At 43.5% G+C, this 20874-nt stretch overlaps 1 protein-coding gene across 1 annotated transcript in view; it reads left to right on the top strand.

The window, feature by feature from the left end:
- The window catches only part of mrc1a (mannose receptor, C type 1a), a 164133-nt gene that overhangs the window by 113314 nt on the left and 29945 nt on the right, over positions 1 to 20874 (top strand). Inside the window, exons 16-22 of the mRNA XM_078234598.1 lie at positions 3491 to 3532; positions 7814 to 7971; positions 8060 to 8124; positions 9762 to 9862; positions 12322 to 12464; positions 16348 to 16462; positions 18770 to 18934. Coding sequence (XP_078090724.1) covers positions 3491 to 3532; positions 7814 to 7971; positions 8060 to 8124; positions 9762 to 9862; positions 12322 to 12464; positions 16348 to 16462; positions 18770 to 18934 — 789 coding nt within the window. The remainder of the gene's footprint in view (positions 1 to 3490; positions 3533 to 7813; positions 7972 to 8059; positions 8125 to 9761; positions 9863 to 12321; positions 12465 to 16347; positions 16463 to 18769; positions 18935 to 20874) is intronic.

Genomic DNA, 20874 nt, shown 5'->3' with positions numbered 1-20874 from the left:
GGATCGGGGAATCCTGCTCTCTATTTCTTTTGATACTTCATACTGATTCCTTCCTATCTAAGTCATCATTATTTCACCTTGGAACTACTGCCTTTAACTCTAAACTCCTTCCTGTTATCATTATCTATTTCCTATTGCTCATTTACTGTCATGTTTCTTTGTATCCTATTTTTTTGTAAGCAGACCTATGAAAGTCGAGGTCTCTTTGAGTCCATTAACATGTGCATTCTGAATGGATACTTTGATCTACTTGGGACCCAAATCCATCAATCTATTTCCACTTTTGTTCTTTTTCCCTTCCTTGCTCTTAACTCCTCCTAGGCTATTTTCCATTGTCTCCTTTCAATTCTCCACTCTCAGGTACTCAGCTCTCCCAATTCCCCACCCCATCCCTCTGTACTCCTCGAGCTTCCTGTTCACTTGCTGCTATCCCAGACTTAACTCCCTGTTAGATCAGCCTCTTGATTCCCTCTGTGCTTTCCTTGGTTTCGTCCTATAGGTTTATTGAAACATTCGGCACTGGCTCATGATGAACAGCAACATAAATTGCCCATTCCATTCTCATCAACCTTCCTACCCTGTGCAGCAGCTGGAGACTAATCTTGCCACTAAATCAAGCCTCTCCATCTGACTATATCTTCCATACTTGCCCACCAAGACTATCCAAGTGGTAGGGTGATGCTCATCACTGACACACCTTAGCCTGACCCCGTACTCCTCTAGAACCTTCTTCCCCTTTGAGAATCACACTTTATTTCATTACTCTCAGCTCATTTTCAAGATCACCTAGATACCTTCACCATTTTCCTTGTTCTGCCTTTTCACATTATGACATACTTTCATCTGTGATTTCAAGTTCCATCTCAATTCATCAGGCTCTCTCTCCTCTGAGTTCATTGTCCTCTCACTCTCTCTCCCTGCTTTTGAGCTCCCCAACCCATATCCATGACCAACCCCTTGACCTTGCCTTTCACATGGTCTTGCTAGCCCCATTGTGTCAATTACTGAAAAGGCCATTTCTGATCATTTCCTTGTATCATTCTCCACCCCACCCACTTTCCACATCTCAACCCTCCCTCCTTCTGAAACAATCTATGTCCCAAATTCACTTACAACTGAGCTATTCAGCCCTTAGCCCTCCATTCACCACAACATTTCTGAAGCTACTGCTTTTCTCAGTCGCACTCTCAACTCCAACTTTGATAACCTAATCCCCAATAAAACCATTATTCTCTCTGACAATGGCCGTTCCCTTTGTATGGGCCTCATCTGCACACCCTTAAGTTCAAGGGGTTCAAACTTGAAAGGATATGGTGGACAATTGGTTTAGCTATCTGCTGCCAAATCTGAATAGACCATTTTAAACACTATTGATTCCTGTTTGCATCTCCTGGAGCTGCTCACTTTTTCAGGGTCATCCTGAAATGCAAAAATAAACCTTGGCTTATTTTCCTGTACTTCAAATGAGCTTCTTAAAACCCTCCTCCCTGTCCCTACATCCTCATTTCCAACAACTAAAGCAAGGAGCTTACTGACTTCATGTCACTGGGAATGAGATAGCCTAATCAGCTACCACTGCTGTGTCCTTCCCTTCCACTAGCCCACCTGGCCAAACCCTTTGATGTTTCCAACTGCCCTCGCCCTGAACTTGTACCCTTCCCTAGTTTCTCTCCTATCCCCCCTCATGCTCTCACTGAGCGCACATAAGATTCACCTCTTGTTCCCTTGATCTAATTCATAATAAATTGCTGATTGCCCAGCTTGAGTTCCTGGCCTCCATGTTAGCAGACATGGTAAATGGTTCTGTCTCTTGAGATGTTGTTTTCTCCTTGAAATCTGCTGTCATCCCTCTCTCCTCAAATAAGTAACATTTAATCCCCACTCTTTTGGCAAACTATTGTCCCATCTCCAACCTCCTCTTCCTCTCCCAGGTCGGTGAATGTGTTGTCACCTCCCAGATCTGTTCCCAGATTTATCAGAACCCCATGTTTAAATCCTTACAATCAGGTTTCCGCCCTTGCCACAGTATTGAAATGGTTCTGATCAGAGTCATAACTGACATCCTATGTGACTGTGCCAAAGATAAATTATCCCTCCCTGTTCTTCTGACCTGTCTGCAGTCTTTGATAGAGTTTGACTGCACCATCCTCCTCTATAGACTCTCCACAGTTGACCAACTGAGTGAGATTGCTTTCAGCTGGTTACATTCTTATCTATTGAATCATAGCCAGAGAATCACTTTCAATGGCTTCTCTTCCTCCTCCCACACCATTTCCTCTGGTGTCTCCCAAGGATCAATCCTTGGCCCTCTCTTATTTCTCATCTATATATTGCCCTCAATGACATCCTCTGAAAACATAGTGTCGGTTTTCATACATCCACTGACAATACCTAACTCTACTTCACCGCCCCGTCTCTCGACTCCTCCAATGTTTCCTGTTTCCAACTTATCAGACTGCTTATCTGCCATCCAGTACTGGATGGGCAGAAATTTCCTCCATTTAAATATTGAGGAGACTGAAGCCAGCGCTTTTGGTTCTTGCTGTAAACTCCATTCCCTCACTACCAATTCCGTCCCTCTCTATGGCAACAGTCTGAGATTAGGCCATTCTGTTCGCAACCTTGGTGTCAATACGATCCTATGATAAGCTTGTGACTTCAGAGTTGTGCCATTATTATGACTGTCTATTTCTGCCTCTGTAACATTGCCTGACTTCCCCCATCTCGTCTCAACTGCAGCTGAACCCCTCAGCCATGTCTTTGTTATCTCTCGGTTCAGCTATTCCAATGCAACCCTGGTTCGTCTCCCACAGTCTATCCTCTGTGAACTTAAGGTCATCCAAAACTCATCCAAGTGTCATAACTCGCAATGAGTCCCATTCGCTTAACACCTCTGTGCTTGCTGATCTACATTGGCTCCAGATCAAGCTATGCCTAGATTTTAAAATTTTCATCATTGTTTCAAATTCCTCTGTGACCGCGCCCCCTTCCTCCCTTTGGAATCTCTTCCAGCCCCACAATCCCCCGACATGTCTGCACTCCACTAATGCTGCTGTCTTGTACATCCCCAATTATAATTGCTCCATCATTAGTGGCCGTGCCTTCAGTTACCTCAACCCCGAGCTCCAGAATGCCTTCCCTCCACCTCTATTACATGCACTCCTTAGAGACGCTCCTTTTAGTCAATTGATACATCTTGATGTGGCTCAATGTCATGCTTGTTTTTCTAATGTTCCTATGGAGCACCATGGGATGTTTCAGTACATTAAAGGTGCGACATGAGTGTAAGTAGTTGTTGAAATAATAGATTTCCTGTCTGCTATCCGGGAACCTTATAATTAACTGAAATTAACCACTAAATCTAAAGTATTATAGAGGCAGGAAAATCTGGAAACTAAAAATATTTCTGTTGCATTCCGAGGGAATTAACAATCCTATTAATTAACACTTCCAATTACTATCTGATGATAATGCATTTTTGTTTCCTTAGGAAAACCAGTAAAGCATATACCCATTGACACAAATTCAGAGCGTAAGTCCACATTTCTTTCAAATTTCTTATTTTGTTCAAGATCATGATAATACTGTTTGTTCGCAATGGCAAGTTTATAGTCAGGACTGATCTGCATATCATGATGGTGAGTATTTCTCGCAGTCAACTGAAAACAAATGATAATTTAGAAATTCTTCTATGATCCATTTTGAACTTTGTGGTTTACTCAGATTGAAAAACCTTCCATATTGGGGTGGCACAGTAGCACAATGTTTAGCACTGTGGTCTCACAGCTCCAAGGACCCGGGTTCACTTCCGGCCTCAGGTGTCTGTGTGGAGTTTGCACGTTCTCCCTGTGTCTGCGTGGGTTTCCTCCGGGCGCTCCGGTTTCCTCCCACAGTCCAAAGATGTGTGGGTTAGGTTGATTGGCCATGTTAAATTGCCCCTTAATGCCAGGGGGATTGACAGGATAAATACATGGGGTTACAAGGATAGGGCCTGGGTGGGATTGTCATTAGTGCAGGCTCAATGGGCTGAATGGCCTCCTTCTGTACTGTGGGAATTCTATGATTTTTATGTGCAGAAGTCTGTGTAAATACCTTTGTTTTTAGATGGTGCTAAATGGGAGCTTCCTTAAATGGGAGAATTCCCCACTCTGCGAACCCTACCTTAAAAAATGGCTGCCTGCAGCTCGGATTTTAATCCCGTGAGGGTTGGTGGGCTGAATTAGAAGTTTGGTCTGCCGCTCCCAGAATGAGTATAAAGGCTGCTGGATATGGTGAGGGTGGAGGCAGAAGGCCTGTCACTCTGCTTTGTTGAAATAAATTTTAAAAATATAAAAAAACAGCCCTTACCCCTACACACTCCCATGACCCACCCATGCAAACCCATGCCATGTCATGCACCCCACCACCCCTCCATGGCCCCTCACATCCTTTATGTTGACACATGCACCTCTACCTACCCCCATGGCCTCTCATACCCTCTTATGCCAACCCATACCCCTCTACTTACTCCTAAGGCCGTTCATACCTCATATTCCCCCACTTCAAATGACTTTTCGTAATCCCTAGCCAACTTAGTGCCAACTGATGCCAACCGATGCACCATTCACAATCCTTTGCCCCTACCCTCTCCATGCCAACTCATCTAGTATCTGTTGGCTCTTCTTTGACAGCTTTAACAGTTTTGACATTTCTTTGACTGCTTTGATAGTTCTTTAAAAGCTCCAATGAGTTTATGCACTCTTTACAGACAATCCTGCTTAATTTTAGCAATGTCAAAGCATGCCTTATGTTTTCCAAAGGTGTCCTGGGATCATTTCAAAAGGGGTACCTTACCTTTCCAAAGAAGTGCACTGGCTCTCCAAATGAACCAAGTTCAGACCTGCTCTTACCTGGTTTAATCTGCACACTCCAGGGTTCACACTCCTGACTGACCATACTCCCACTTCAGTTGAGGCAGCTGGTGATTTAAGTGACCAGCTCTCTTCATAAACTTCGTAAATGTAACCCCTGACCCAACTCCAGTCTGCTACAATGAAAATAGGAAATGCTGTCTTCGGGTCAGCTCATAAGATTTCTAGGCTCTCCTGCCATTTTTACCATGATAGAGGGGCTCTACAGAACTGAAATCTGGGCCAGAATTATCATTTTGATTCGAATGTGACTCGTCTTTAGAAGAGTTTGGTGCTATTTTGGTGTTTATAACATTGGATTCATAGGGCCCAATTTTGCCATCACATTGCGCCCATTTTTGGGCGCAAGAACTTGGTAAAGTCTGGTGTGAGGCGAGTAGCACGATCCGCGCCCGCCTCCGCACTGGTTCCCCCTTTACCAAGGCCCGAAAATGGCCGTGATCGGGACCGTGCCAGAAATGAGCGTGACAGCCATTTAAATGCATTTGCATGCATTTAGATTGACTTATTGGACTGCACGCCCAACTTTACCAGCACTTCCCCCTTTACCACCGTGTTTGCCCACCCGGAATCAGCGTGAAAGAGACATGCTCCATAAAAGTACAATTCGGGCACTCCAGTTGGTGAGGAGGTAGGTGCCTAACATCCAGTTGGTGGCGGGGAGGGGAAGGGGGGTCCGCTGCCACTCTGCTTGAGATCAGTGGGGGGAAGGGGGGGTCTGCTGCCACTCTGCTTGAAATCAGTTGGGGGAAATGGGGGTCTGCTGCCACTCCACCTGAGATCAGTGAGGGGGAAGGAGGGGGCCCGCTGCCACTCTGCCTGAGATTGGTGGGGGGGGGGGGGAAAGGGGGGTCCGCTGCTACTTTGCCTGAGGTCGGTGGGGGGGAGGGGCCTGCAATCAGTCTGAGTGGCGGGGTGGGTGGGGGGATAAGGGGGTCAGTAATATTGGGGGAGGTGGGGCAATGTCTGTGGGGGCCGGGGGGAGGCATTATCCGGCCCAGGAGCGATGTGGCAGGGGAACCGCATTCTATCATTCTTTTTGCGCACATGCGGTTGGAAGAGCCAATCAGAGCTGCAGGATTTCGGGTGCGTTAAGCCCCGCCCACAGGCTTGTGCAGCGCGATTCGGAATTGCTGATATTTTTACAGGCAGGGTGCGTATGGGGGCGCCTGAGAACGGGTCTAAAAGTCGGATCTGAAACACTCCCAGTTTCAAGTACGCCCAGCACTTAGAATCAAAATGGTAAAATAGGGCCCAAAGATTCATAAAGCTGGGTTTAAAACCACTGATCAGAAACTTATTTGGACCAGCCAACTGCGGCTACAAAAACAAATCAGAGGCTGGAAATTCTGCATTGAATAACTCACCTCCTGGATCCCCAAAGCCTGTTCACCATCTATAGTTTGTCTTGCTTAGTGCCGTGGCCGCGGTACCATTCAGCTCCATATACAAGTCCAGTACAAGTCAGATACAGCGCCAACTCCAACAATTGATCTGCTTCGGTCAGCTTTATTGATTGGAATACACATCTGTAAAGAGAGAGATTAAAAAGAAAGATATTTAGCGTTTATTCAACTAAAAGGAGCTCAGCCTTTTTCGAAACGATGGATGTTTGCAGGCAGGCAAAGAAGGTCAATGTATCCCATGTAGAAGAAAAATAATCTGGGAATCTATTCGGAACTACTCCAGTCTGCCACATAACTTCACTGGAGATGCTTTGAAAACCCTGTTTGTGCACATGAATGGCATTTCTGACTCACTTCCCGCAGAGTGTGAACAGCTCTGATGCAACAACTAATATAAAGGTGAAGTTAACAATATACGCCATACACAGTTAAACACAGAGATCACTGCCCTCGCTGCTCTGCAACATCCTGTGGAGAAGCAGTGTCTCTGACAGTGACTTCTGGATTTCCATGTTTAGGCGCGCATCAGCAGCAGGAATCATTATTTATTTTGCCGTTAAAATCTCACTTACTCCTGAATACACTCCTTCTTGTTCAGGTATCATGCTCTAAAAGGGCTAGGGCAACCATCAACTTCCATTGGATTGGTCCATGATTGGCAAAGTATTCCAATAATTTGCTGTTGCTTTCTACAGAGTAGCTGAACAGGAAACTCTCCCATTCCTTATCACCTACCATCAGGAGCATTGGAAGGATTTATAGGCCGATAATCAATCTGACTGTTATCTGTGGCCCTCAGGTCCTGAAGTGGGATTTGAACAGAGAGCTTCTGGGTTTACCATGCAACCCGCCAAGTTTTTCGTGGCGGCAACAGGCAGCCTGCCATTCACCGGTGACAGGATCATCTGGTCCCACCATTGTCAGCATGATTCCTTGTTGAATGCACTTCTCGCCACTATGAAACCAGGGGCGAGGATGTGCCATCAGCGAGATTGAAAGATCCCGCCGGTGGGACCGATAGATCTCGCTGACTGAAAAGTTCCAACCCCTGGCTCACAGATAGAGATGCTAACACTGCGCCACAAGACCTCCCCCAGAATGCAGTAGATCAAAAATTTCTGGCTTTTAGTGTGAAACTGACAGGTTCATGCCATGGGCTGCACGGTGGCACAGTGGTTAGCACTGCTGCCTCACAGCTCCAGGGACCCAGGTTCAATTCCAGCCTCAGGTCACCATCTGCGTGGGTTTCCTCCAGGTGCTCCGGTTTCATCCCACAGTCCAAAGATGCTAGGTGGATTGGCCATGATAAATTGCCACTTAGTGTCAGGGGGATTAGCAGGGTAAATACATGGGGTCATGGGGATAGGTCCTGGGTAGGATTGTTGTCGGTGCAGGCCCAACGGGCTGAATGGCCTCCTTCTGCACTGCAGGGATTCTATGATTCTATGATTTTGTGATTTCAATGCAAATTTGTGTAATTATCTGAATGTTTAACAGAAAATACAGAAGATGGCTGGATAGTAAACGAGAATTCTCAGTACTACATTAATCAAGAAGCTATGTCATGGGATGATGCAAGGACATTCTGCAAGAAGGGGTTTGGAGATCTTGTTATAATTAACGGTGCTTCTGAGAGATTGTTTTTGTGGAAAAGGGTAATGGAGATTTTCTTTTGAGAATTGGTTAGCTTTATATTTTTAATGTTGTTGCAAACCTTGAAATTAACCAAAAATATCATTGCAGATATCAAAAAATACTCACAATCAGTATTTCATTGGCTTGCTTGTGGGCCTTGACAAAAGTATTAAGTAAGTGAATATTCATTCAATATTTTCTGTTTTTAACCTTACATTTCATTCTATCGGTTTGGAGCTTTTAACTCTCCTCACTATTTCATGGGTGGATGCACTACCTTGCATGGTACAGAACCAAACAGCTTGAAGGTCTTGTACTCAATTCCCTGGAGTGGGCTGCATTGGCTTTACATTGATGTTGGGATTGGGATTTCTCTGTGATGGTAGTAATAAAGAACCTTCATCCATGTTATCCGGTAGAACCACTATGAAAGTAAGGGAAATGAAACCATCTCTATCCACCTCCACAGTCAATAAACTCAAGCACAATACTGGGTCTCAGTGATGTCTCAAAGGTAGGAACTTCAACTGAGGTGATATTGGAGTACTGTGGATGGCCTCAGTGCTCCAGGGCTGGGGATTTAAAATTGGTTATTGTTCACATTCCTATCGTTCACCACCCAACAACCTAAGCTGCAAGCTCAGTGCATAATACACCACCTGCTGTGTTATGAACCACATAGATCAGAATAGTCCCGGATTCAGTAATTATGTCGAATTATCTTAACTTACAGGATAATGGCATCGCTGGCTGGCCAGAATTTAGTGCCCATCCCTAGTTGCCCTTAAGAAGGTGGTGGTTAGCTTTTTGAACCACTGCAGTCCCGAAGGTACAGGTACACCACAGCAATGTTAGGGAGGGAATTCCAGGATTTTAACCCAGCAACGGTGAAGGAAGAGCAATATATTTCCAAGTCAGGATGGTGAGTGGCTTGGAGGGGAACTTGCTGGTGGTGTTCCCAGGTATCTGCTGCTCTTATCCTTCTAGATGGTAGTGGTCATGGGTTTGGAAGGTACTTTTTTAATGAGTTCCTGCATTACATCTTGCAGTATACTCTGCTGCCACTGTTCATCAGTGTTGGAGGCAGTGAATGTTTGTGGAAGGGGTAGCATTCAAGTGGGCTGCTTTGTCCTGGATGGTGTCGAAATTGTTGAGCGTTGAGTGCCATCCAGGCAAGTGGGGAGTATTCCATCACACTCTGATCTTGTCCGTGCCCAATCTGCTGGAAATGAGAAGCAAAATCTTGTGTTCCAGCCAAAACTCCATTCATTTTCAGTGGCACAGAAGAATTTCAGCCACGAATGAAGATGGAGATTTTTGGCACAGACTTCATGAAGGATTGAAGGACTTGGGGAGAGGGTACAGAGGAGCATTGGCAGGAATTTAAAAAAATAATCTCATCAGATGTGGATTTCATTGGCAAGACCAGCATTTGTTGCCCTTGAATTGAATGGCTAAGAGATTGAATGAGTTGATTTTTTCCAAAAGTGGGATGGAATATATTGGCTTTCTATTTGACCTTAGATCAATACAAGATATTGAACAGGATTTTCCAGCTGTGCTCTCTCCAAAACCAGAAAATCCTGCTAAAGGTCAACGGACCATTGCATGGTCCGCCCCCTGCCTGCTACAATTCGGTGGCGGGTGGGGCGAGAACATTTCCCCGAACAACTCACCATTGAATGTTGAAGCATGTGCAGGTTCATTTTTTTAAAAATGTGAATACTTCAAAGTAATGCAAAATAGAATGAGGCAATTGAGTTATATTTTCTGTTCAATTGAGATTATTGATTTTGTAATGTTTTTCCAGGTGGATAGACAATACTCCAGTGGATTATCTAGCCTGGGCACAACATGAACCAAACTTTGCAAATAATGATGAGAACTGTGTTACCATGTACAGTCATATGGGTAAGAAAATATTTGTTCTGCTTTTGTTCTTCACGGTGTATTTGCTGGGCAAGTGATCTTAATAGCTGTTTGATGTAGTCAGTGAGAGGGCCAAGCTAAATTCAGTTGCTGAACTCCATCCATGCTTCAAGCCATATATTTCTTCCACCTTGAGACCTCTGGCAAAGCATCCACAGAGCATGAACCAGCAGCAATGTGTTCAAGAGGCAGGATAGGCTAAGTGAGAGTGGGAGAATAAGAAAACAGTAATAAAGGGGAAGAGGATTATCAAAGAATACATACCTGCCTTTATTAGTTGTGACAATAGAATATAACAGCTGTGAGTTATGCTGGAACTGTATAGAACACAAGTTAGGCTACATGTGATTATTCTTAAGAGGAGATTTAGGATGGTGTTGCCTGGACTGAAGAATTTTAGGTATGATGAGAGATTGGATAGGCGAGGAGTTTTTTTCTTTGGAGCAGAGGAGGCTGAGGGGAGATCTAGATGAAGAGTATAAAAGTATAACAATATAGATTTACATTATCCTCCCACACTTGATCGTGAATGCCATGGTAGAATGGACAGGAAGGCTCTATTATCCTTATTAAGAGGTCCATAAAAAGGAGATATAGATTTTGGGTGGGAAGTTACTGGCAATTTGAGGAGATAGTGGTGGGGATCTGAAACTCACTTTCTGATAGGATGGTAGAGGTAGAAATCCTCATAATATTTAAAAAGAACTTGCATATACAATGGCAGTGCCATCACATACAAGGTTATGGACCAAGTGCTGGAAAGCAGAATTAGGCTGGATAGCCACTTGCTGGTCATTACAGTTTCATAGAATCATAGAATCCTACAGTGCAGAAGGAGGCTATTCGACCCATTGAGTCTGCACCGACCACAATCCCACCCAGGCCCTATCTCCATAACCCCATGCATTTACCCTAGCTAGTTCCCCTGACACTAAGGGGCAATTTAGCATGACCAATCCGCCTAACCCGCACATCTTTGGACTGTGTGAAGAAACCGGAGCACCCGGAGGAAATCCGCGCAGATATGGGGAGAATGTGCAAACTCCACACAGACAGTGACCCAAGAATTGAACCCAGGTTCCTGGTGCTGTGAGGCAGCAGTGCTAACCACTGTTTCGATGGGCCAAACGACCTCCTTCCCATGCAGTATGTTCATATGATTCAAAGATGACCAGAGGATTATCAACAAGGTACAGAGTGAGGTGCGAAAGTCACCCCGAAGGCAAAAATGAGATTCACAAATAGTAGTGTTGAGTATAATAGCAAGAAAATTCTGCTGAACATTTATAAAGCTCTGGCTAGGTCACAACTAGCCAATAGTGTCCAGTTCCAGTCACAACACTTTAAGGACATGCAAAAGTTAAGAAATAGGAGCAAAGGTAGTCCCCTTGGACCTGCTCCGCATTCAGTACAATCATGGTTAATAATTGCGAGTAACTCCACTTTCCTGTCCACTTCTCAGCTCCCTTAATTCGCTGGTAGACCAATAACCTGTCTGTCTCAACCTTAAATATAAGGAATCTCAAGAAAGAATGTGAGGATCCTTAAGAAGACGCAGAGGAGATTTACCATAGAAATTTCAAGGATGAGGGATTCTAACAATAAGGTTAAGTTAGCGAAACTGAGGTTGTTCTATTTGGAGCAAAGTAGACTGAGGGGAGATTTGGTGTAAGTGTACAAGATTATGACAGGTTTAGATAAATAGACAAAGATAAACGGTTTCCATTAGAAGATGGCACAAAGACTAAGGGAGACAGGCTGACGTTTTATGCTGGGTGGGGGGAGGGAGAGTGGTGAGAAGCTTAGAAAAGTTTTTCTTAAACACAGCAAGTGGTAAAGACCTGGAACGCACTGCCTACAAGCATGGTAGAAACAGAGAAGATCAATAGTTTCAAAAGCCAATTGGATGGGTACTTGTGGAAAATAATCTTGGATGATATTGGAATAGTGTAGGTTAGATGGGCTTTAGATTGGTTTCACTGGTCAGCGCAACATTGAAGGCCGAAGGGCCTGTACTGCGCTGTAATGTTCTATGATAAAACACCTACAAGGATAGAGAAGAGTGCGACTGACAGAGCTGGCATGGACCTAATGGGCCGAATGTCCTCCTTCTGTGCTGTAATGATTCTATGACTCTTTGTGAAAGGAGATATAAATAAATGAAAACACAAACATATGATTTGTTACCCATCGAATCACTGAGCAAAACAAATTGAGCAATAAAGATTTATAAGTGGCCTTCATGACCATGTGTGGAAGGATAACATAAATATATATTATCACTCTTCACTTTAATATGCCAGTTCAAGAATGTTGCTATATTAAATTTAACATGTAAATTCATTGATAAAAGTACACTTTTGTCTAAAGAATACTTTGATAAAAGTACACTTTTGTCTAAAGAATACTTTGTACTTTTGTTTTTTTTTTCATTTTTGAAGGATTCTGGAATGACATGAACTGCGGTCATCCATTCCCCTTTATATGTGAAAGAAGCAACAGTTCAATTAACACAACACTCACTCCCACAGTAGCACCTGGCCCAGGAGGATGTACTCAAGACTGGATTCCATTTGGATCGAAGGTATGTGTTTTCAAAACTGTAAAGCTTTAAGAAGTCAATCCGTAGGTCACTGATGTTGTAGTGTAAGCTGTACTTACTACAACAGGTCAAGAAGATGGCTCGCAAAACCACCTTGAGAAGGGAAGTAGTGATAGTCATTAAATCTTGGCCTTGCTAGTGATGTCCATATCCCAGATATCAATGAAAAGTACAAGTAGAAAAATTACAGAATGTCAGTTATTGGGGAAGAAATGGAATGATTCCCTGCTAAGTCTCCAGGAGAGTTTTCATGTACTCTGACTTTCTGAGGCTCCATTTACAACTCACTGGGAGATGTGGATTGTGAGATTTAACTGGTAAGTCTGTGTGACCAGGTCACATCAGGATGTTGCTTTACTGTGAAGATACATGAGATGGAAAAGCAGATTATCTTGCAGGCCAGTTTCATCATATAATCAGATCCCAAATGTTCGTCAGGTGAACTCTGTCAGTAGCACTTCCATCAGACATACATGACTGGATTTTCCAGTGGGATTTGGGACCCTGGCATTGGGATCAGATGGGGCCCCTGAGCCTTTACTTACCGGGAGCCAGACCAGGAGAGATGATGGTCTCCTATTTGGCTACTTTTGGACCCACTGTTGGATTAAGGATGACAAGCAGGCCAGATTCCTTGTCAGCCATATGAAGGAAAGGCATTGGAGCCTCAACCATCACCACCCGTGGTTCTAGACATGTACAACTTGCGTGATGATACAGCAAATCAGACTCCTTGAGGAACTGGCTGGCTCAGTTGACTGGAAGGCTGATGTGGAACAGATTAGTTAAATCCCTGTTCTGGCTTGGGTAAATACAGGACTTGCTTCCTTGCCCTACATATAATGGAAGTTGTGGCCGTGAGGGTCAGATCTTCCTTGGGCAAAGAACTCAAGAAGAAGAATGTTGGATTAGATTATGTAGAGGAGTGTCAATGCAGTCCCAAGCAGCTTATGTTTTGTCAAAAACATTGTTTAATGATAATTTAAGATGCTATTCTAGTTTAGGTGCACAGCATGGCTCACGGCCATTTGGACTATGAGAAACTGCCTAATTACTCATTAGGCCCTGATGTACTCACATGAGGGCATTGACTAATCTGTTTTTGAGGCACTTGAAAAGGAAGTGCTGTTATTTGCTGCACCTCCCGTCAGTACATAGCAAGTTCCATATTGTCAGCACTCTCTGGGTAAATAAGTTTCGTACAACACCAGGTTAAAGTCCAACAGGTTTCTTTGGTAGCACAAGCCACAAGCTTTCGGAGCGTTGCTCCTTCAACAGGTAAGTGGGAGTTCTGTTCACAAACAGGGCATATAAAGATACAAACTCAATTTACAAAATAATGGTTGGAATGCGAGTCTTTACAGGTAATCAAGTCTTAAAGGTACAGACAATGTGAGTGGAGATAGGGTTAAGCACAGGTCAAAGAGATGTGTATTGTCTCCAGCCAGGACAGTTAGTGAGATTTTGAAAGCCCAGGCAAGTCGTGGGGGTTACAGATAGTATGACATGAACCCAAGATTCAAGATACACATCTCTTTAACCTGTGCTTAACCCTCTCTCCACTCACATTGTCTGTACATTTAAGGCTTGATTACCTGTATTCCAACCGTTATTTTGTAAATTGAGTTTGTGTCTTTATATGCCCTGTTTGTGAACAGAACTCCCACTCACCTGATGAAGGAGCAGCGCTCTGAAAGCTTGTGGCTTGTGCTACCAAACAAAACCTGTTGGACTTTAACCTGGTGCTGTGAGACTTCTTACTGTGCTTACCCCAGTCCAACGCCGGCATCTCCACATCATAAATAAGTTTCACCAAAATGTTTCACTGTGTTTAATAATGGCTGACTTATGTTGATAACCCCTGGGTTTGAAATATGAGTGGAAGGAGATGTACAAATGCTGGTTAAATGCCTCACTAGCTAAGATCCAATGGGACAGTCAGTATTTTACTCATACTAAAATTAAAATTCTGTTTTGAAATCCATATTCAGAGAGAAAAGGTTGTTGTTTTCTATATCAAGGTATCTAGTCAGAAATGCATATCTCACTTTATTTAAAAGCAAAATGCTGACCCTTTGACAAGGTCATGCTGACTCGTTACGTTGGCTCTATTCTCTCTCACAGTAAGAGTTTTAACAACACCAGGTTAAAGTTCAACAGGTTTATTTGGTAGCAAATGCCATTAGCTTTTGGAGCGTTGCTCCTTCGTCAGATGGAGTGGATATCTGCAGATATCCACTCCATCTGACGAAGGAGCAGCGCTCCGAAAGCTAATGGCATTTGCTACCAAATAAACCTGTTGGACTTTAACCTGGTGTTGTTAAAACTCTTACTGTGTTTACCCCAGTCCAACGCTGGCATCGCCACATCTTTTCTCTCTCCGCAGATGCTGTGAGACCTGCTGAGATTTTCCAGCATTTTCTGTTTTTGTCTCACTTGATTTAACTGCGTATTCTTCATTCATCCTTTTTGATGTAAATAAAATCACTCATTGGATCAAAACCTGTGTGTTGAGTTGATGAGTGATTTTGTCCAATCTGCTACTCAGAGAAAAATTACATAGTAGTACCGGATAAATTCATCAGTGTGAAGGTCCTTTCCGCAAACTCTGAGTTTAACTAGGCCTATCATTTCTCTAGATGTTTTGACAGGAAAAGTTAACCTCCAGTTTGTAGGAGAGGCAAGCTCTGCATATGTAATATGGAACTTGAGAAATTCTCTAGACTGATAATGCAATAATAACGCAACAATGCGCTTGATCACAGTTAGGAGATACATTTGCATTTGTGTTCTCATTGCCTTGACAAGTATACTGGAAACCCAGAAGACAATAACAATGGTATTGCACTTTGAGCAGTGTCTTGTAACCCTGAATCAGTTGGTGGTTCTAGAGAAATTCCAATCTTGCCGGGCCAGTCAGGTATTTTGCATAACACAGTGAAATGCTGAAACAAGCAAAAAACCTGTAGGAATAAAGTTACTCGAATGACCTTAGTTTTATAACTTTAATAGTAACCCAACATGATAAAAATAAAATTTAAAAACAAGTTAAATAGTTCAATCAATAATTTTTCTGAGGAGTGGAACTCTGTGGCTGCCTTCTAAAAGGAGAAGCAGGTGTTGTGAGACCTGGTGTTGTGAGACTTCTTACTGTTCTAAAAGGAGAAGCAGAGCTTAATACATGCATGTTTATATGGATCCAACCATTGGATTATTAGCAAAGATTCAAAATGAAAACCTTTCAAATTACAAGTTGCTTTCGCCCCCAAATTGGATTGTATTTGAGAGGACCACTGGTATGAAGCTGATGTGTTGTGAAAGGGTCTTCTCAAAGTGCTCTCACATCATAAGGCATAATCCTATGTGTCAGCAGATTAATGACTTCAATCCCAGCCACAACATAGGTTCAGTGTCTCAAATCTGGCTATCCACAAATGGGAATTGCCTGAAAAACAGGCATTTTAAATAATATGCTACACATCAATTTTAGTTGAGTAAAATTAAAAAAAAAATAACCTGGACAATTCAGCTAGATGCTACATTGGCACGGCGTGGCTCCAGACTAGTTATCCTTTTCAACACTTCACGCATCAGTCTATTCATGCGCCTCTAAATCACCATCTTTGAAAAAACATAAGCTTGGCATCACTTCATAATTGTTTTTAAATTCCCTCAATTGTTTCCCAATTCTGTCACATCAAGGTTTCGGCCCTTCAGTGAAAACAGGGCGTGTGAGAAACCACAATAATGAGCTGCTGATAGTAGTGTGATTATCTTCCTATATGATGTGGTCAAACATTTCTACCAATATTACTTTTGTGTTATACAGACTGATAATTTGGCATCTTTTAATATTTCTTCTTAGTGTTTCATGTTCTATGGTAAAAAGCAAGCACAACAATTGACTTGGAAAAATGCAAGAGATCATTGCATAAGCGAAGGAGGAAACTTGGCGTCAATTCAAAATGCTAAAGAACAAGGTATGCAATTAGAGTCAAAGGGCTGGATTTTACAGGGCACTCTCGTCCCTAACACCAATCCCTGGCTAAAATCCCAAAGTGGGGAAGATGCCTGTCCACAATGTGCGGCACGGTAGCACAGTGGTTAGCACTGCTGCTTCACAGCTCCAGGGGCCTGGGTTCGATTCCCGGCTTGGGTCATTGACTGTGTGGAGTTTGCACATTCTCCTCGTGTCTGCGTGGGTTTCCTCTGGGTGCTCCGGTTTCCTCCCACAGTCCAAAGATGTGCGGGTTAGGTTGATTGGCCATGCTAAAATTGCCCTTAAGGGTCCTGAGATGCGTAGGTTAGAGGGATTAACGGGTAAATATGTAGGGATATGGGTGTAGGGCCTGGGTGGGATTGTGGTCGGTGCAGACTCGATAGGCCAAATGGCCTCTTTCTGCACTGTAGGGTTTCCATGATTCTATGATTTCTATGATCCTCGACACCTGCCCCTCAGCAGGTTTAATTACTCCAAGGTGATACCTCTCCCCCTTTCTCAGAGTGTTGAAGATGGTGGCTGGGGTGCCAGTCAGGTGCCACTTGGTCCTTGATGGTGTTGAAGGTGTTCAGTACTTCTGGTCAATGGTAACCCCTGGGATATTGATAATGGGAGATTCTGTAATGGTAATACAATTCAATCTCAATGGGAGATGTTTGGATTCTCTTGTATTGGAGACGGTCACTGCCTGGCACTTGTGTGGTGTATATGTTACTTGTTGCTTAGCAGCTTAAGCCTGAATTTTGTGCAGGTCTTGCTGCATTTGAGCATGGAATGCTTCAGTAACTAAGGAGTTGTGAATAGTGCTGAACATCACAATTATCTGCGAGTATTACCACATCTGACCGTGTAATGCCGAACAGTTTATTGAAACAGCTGAAGATTGTTGGGCCTAGGACACTTTCTGAGCAACTCCTCAGGATTATTTCTACATCCTATCTTAAATAATAGTGCCACATTTGTCACTCTACAATCCTCTGACACAAATGACAAATGATGGCAAACCTTTCCACTATTTCCACTCCCACGTCCTTTAGCATCCTGATCACCCGAATATTAGCCAGTCTTTCCAGTACCTGAAACTGAACTAGATCAGCCATATAAATACTGTGGCTGCAAAAATAACTTATCTAACTCCCTAAAGCCTGTCCACCATCTATAAGGCACAGGTCAGGAGTGTGATGAAATACCTTTCACTTGCCTGGATGGGTGCAGCTCCAACAACACTCATGAAACCTGACACCATCCAGCTCAAAGCAGTCCGCTTGATTGGCACCACTTCCACAAACATTCACTCCCTCCAACTCTGAAGTACAGTGGCATCAATGTGTACCATCTACAAGATGCACTGCAGCAACTTACCAAGACTGCTTAGACCACACCATTCAAACCCACGAATGCCACCATATAGAAGGACAACTGCAGCAGACACCTGGGAACATAAGCACCTCAGAGTTCTCCTCCAAGTCACTCACCATCCTGACTTAGAAATATACCAGCATTCCTTCACTGTCGCTGGGTCAAAATCCTGGAATACCTTCCCTAACAGCACTGGGGATCTACCTACACCACTTGGACTACAGCAGTTCAAAAAGACAGCTCACTTCCTCCTTCTGAAGGGCAGTTAGGGAAGGGCAATAAACGCTGACGGAGCCAGTGATGCTCACATCCCACGAATTAATAAAAATACGCCCTGAAAATTGCTTAGAATACAAAACAGAGAGTGGAGATCAACTAAATATGTAGAAAATTGTGATAAAGTATTAGGTTCAGTAAGATAAACAAGTGAATCAACTTATAGCGAGGAAAGTTTCCTGTGGTCAGTGGATTGACAACAAGAAACAATTAACATCAAAACAATTAGAAGTTAGGAGAATATTTTTATGCAAAGGATTGTTTAGGTAGGATACTGTCTGGTAGAAACAGAAACTATTTTAAAAAGGAATTAGATATTTGTTTGAAAAAGGGAAATGAAGTGCAGGAAAATGTGACAATACAAATTGTTGTTTGAAGGAACCAGCATAAGACTGATGGGTTGAATGGCCTCCATTCATTTTTTTTTTGAAAATTAGTATAATTATTATATACATGCCAGGGATCATTTTATTTCTATAATTAAAACTGGAATTAATTAATTATTCCATTTTTAAAAAAATCTTGGTCATGTCTCTGTTAATTACTTTGGGGCATTCTTCTTTGTTAAAAGCATTGTATAGTTACAAATATTGTTTGCTGCAGTGCTGAACATACATATTCTCAAAATATTTCAATATGTTCTTCTCTGCAGCATTTATTACCATGGAACTGAATGGTTTTCCTGTGAATGTTTGGATTGGATTGAATGATATTAATAAAGAAACTAAATATCTCTGGACTGAAGGAAGGGGAGTAAACTATACTAACTGGGCCAAGGGATTTCCAACAGGACAAAGATACAGCTACGATGATCCAGTAAGTACCAACCACAACCAACATTCCCCAGGCAATCGAGTAGCCTCTTTTTTAGTAATAAACTCTATTTGGCTTCATGAAGTCTCCAGCCTCGAATATTCAGCAGAATGAGCATCGCAGAAAGCAGCAGCAGACATTTAGTAGAAATATAGTTTATACGAAAATTATAAAACAGAATGTAGCTTATAGTAAAATTATTAGCCAGTGAAATGTTTTACAATGGAGGCTGTGGATTTCTTGGGAAGCTCTTTAGGGTTGAATCGGGATTAACTGAGATTGGGGAATATTGGAATGCCCACTAGTTGTCCCAAGATCATTTTTAAAAATTCTTTCATGGGATGTGGGTGTCACTGGCTGGGCCAACATTTATTGCCCAGCCCTGAGGGCATTTAAGAGTCAACCACATTGCTGTGGATCTGGAGTCACATATGGGCCAGACCAATAATGACGATGGATTTCCTTCCCAAAAGGACATGAGTGAACCAGATGGGTTTTTACGACAGTTGTTTCACGGTCATCATTAGACTTTAAATTTCAGACTTTTATTCAATTCAAATTTCACCATATGCCGTGGTGGGATTTGAACCCAGTCCCCAGAGGATTGCCCAGGGTCTCTGGATTACTAGTGCAGTGACAATACCACTACCCCATTGTCTCCATGGATCAGGTGGATGTTTGTACATTAACAATGAAATTGGAATGCTAGCCTCAAGAAAGTGATCATTGAGAATGGCCAAAGTATAATGAAGTGACGGGAGTGGGGGCTGGGCATGGGGGGCGTGGGGGGCTGGGGTGGACGGGTGGGGTGGGTGGTGGGCAGTGTCAGATAAAAAAAATGCAAACAGAAAAACTAATTTGATTTTTGAAAGGCTTGTTTCTCTGTTGCAACTGCAATTGTTCACAATGCAATTGATTGCAGGAGCAAAAACTTGAAACATATTAATCCCTGCTTCCCTGAACACTGCCAGTTCTTTATACACCTCGTGGTGCAATTATTGGAATTGCAACATATACATTGGCTAATAACCCTATCCTCTTATGGGACTATTCCAGATCAGCAGCATTTCTCTGATAATGACTCTCACTCAGGTTTAAACTAGTCAGGCCTCACACACACATGTTTGGGTCTGAAGAAATGACCTATCACACCTTCTTCCAGCTAGCCATCTTTAATAAATACAAACTAGATTAGAAATATCCAGGGCTATTGGAAAGGTCTCTCTACAATTATACATTTCTCCACTTATGAATATAAAAAAGGGGTTCTTGGAGTTGCAAACAGAACACTATGACCTGCAACTTTTCTGGCGGGTCGGGCCGGGAGTTTCGTGTGTCCACCATTTCACGGGTTCCCCGAGCCGCGTGCATCTCCCAGCCGGAGAAAAATGGTGCTGCCGGGAACCTGCTGAAAAACAGCAGGCCGCTGTTTAGCATGAGTTTATACCTTTGCATGCCATTATTGGAATGCACCCACTCTGTGTCTCCCACTTCTTTGGCATGATATAATTTTGGTGCAAATCAGTCTCAACCTGGCGTGGTAGCCTTGAACTGGCGTGAGGAGGTAAGTGCTTCTAGCGGAGCGCGGGAGATATTGCAGGCAGGCCCTGGAGATGCTTGGTGGCCTTCCTCCTGCTGCCTTCAGGTATTGGCCCATTGACGAGTGACATCTTTTGGGAGGTGGGCAGGGGGGGTGGGGGGGGGGGGGGGGGTGCAGCGGGGGGGGGTCAGGGGGAGGGGTCAGGGGGAGGGGCTTCCATTTCCTCACAGCTCCCTGGGTGAGGTTCCGTCAGGGAGTCCCGCTCCTCCCCACCCCCACTCCAAGCAGCGCTGAAGCTGACTGTGAGAGGCAGTGTTGAGGGCTCCCGCTTCCCCCCCCCCCCCATTCAAGCACCACTGAAGCCCACTATGGGAGGCAGTCTCAAGGGCTCCGGCTCCCCCTCC

Source organism: Mustelus asterias, chromosome 2 (genome assembly GCF_964213995.1).
Source record: "Mustelus asterias chromosome 2, sMusAst1.hap1.1, whole genome shotgun sequence".
Taxonomy (NCBI): Eukaryota; Metazoa; Chordata; class Chondrichthyes; order Carcharhiniformes; family Triakidae; genus Mustelus; species Mustelus asterias.
This window is presented reverse-complemented; position numbering and strand designations above follow the sequence as displayed.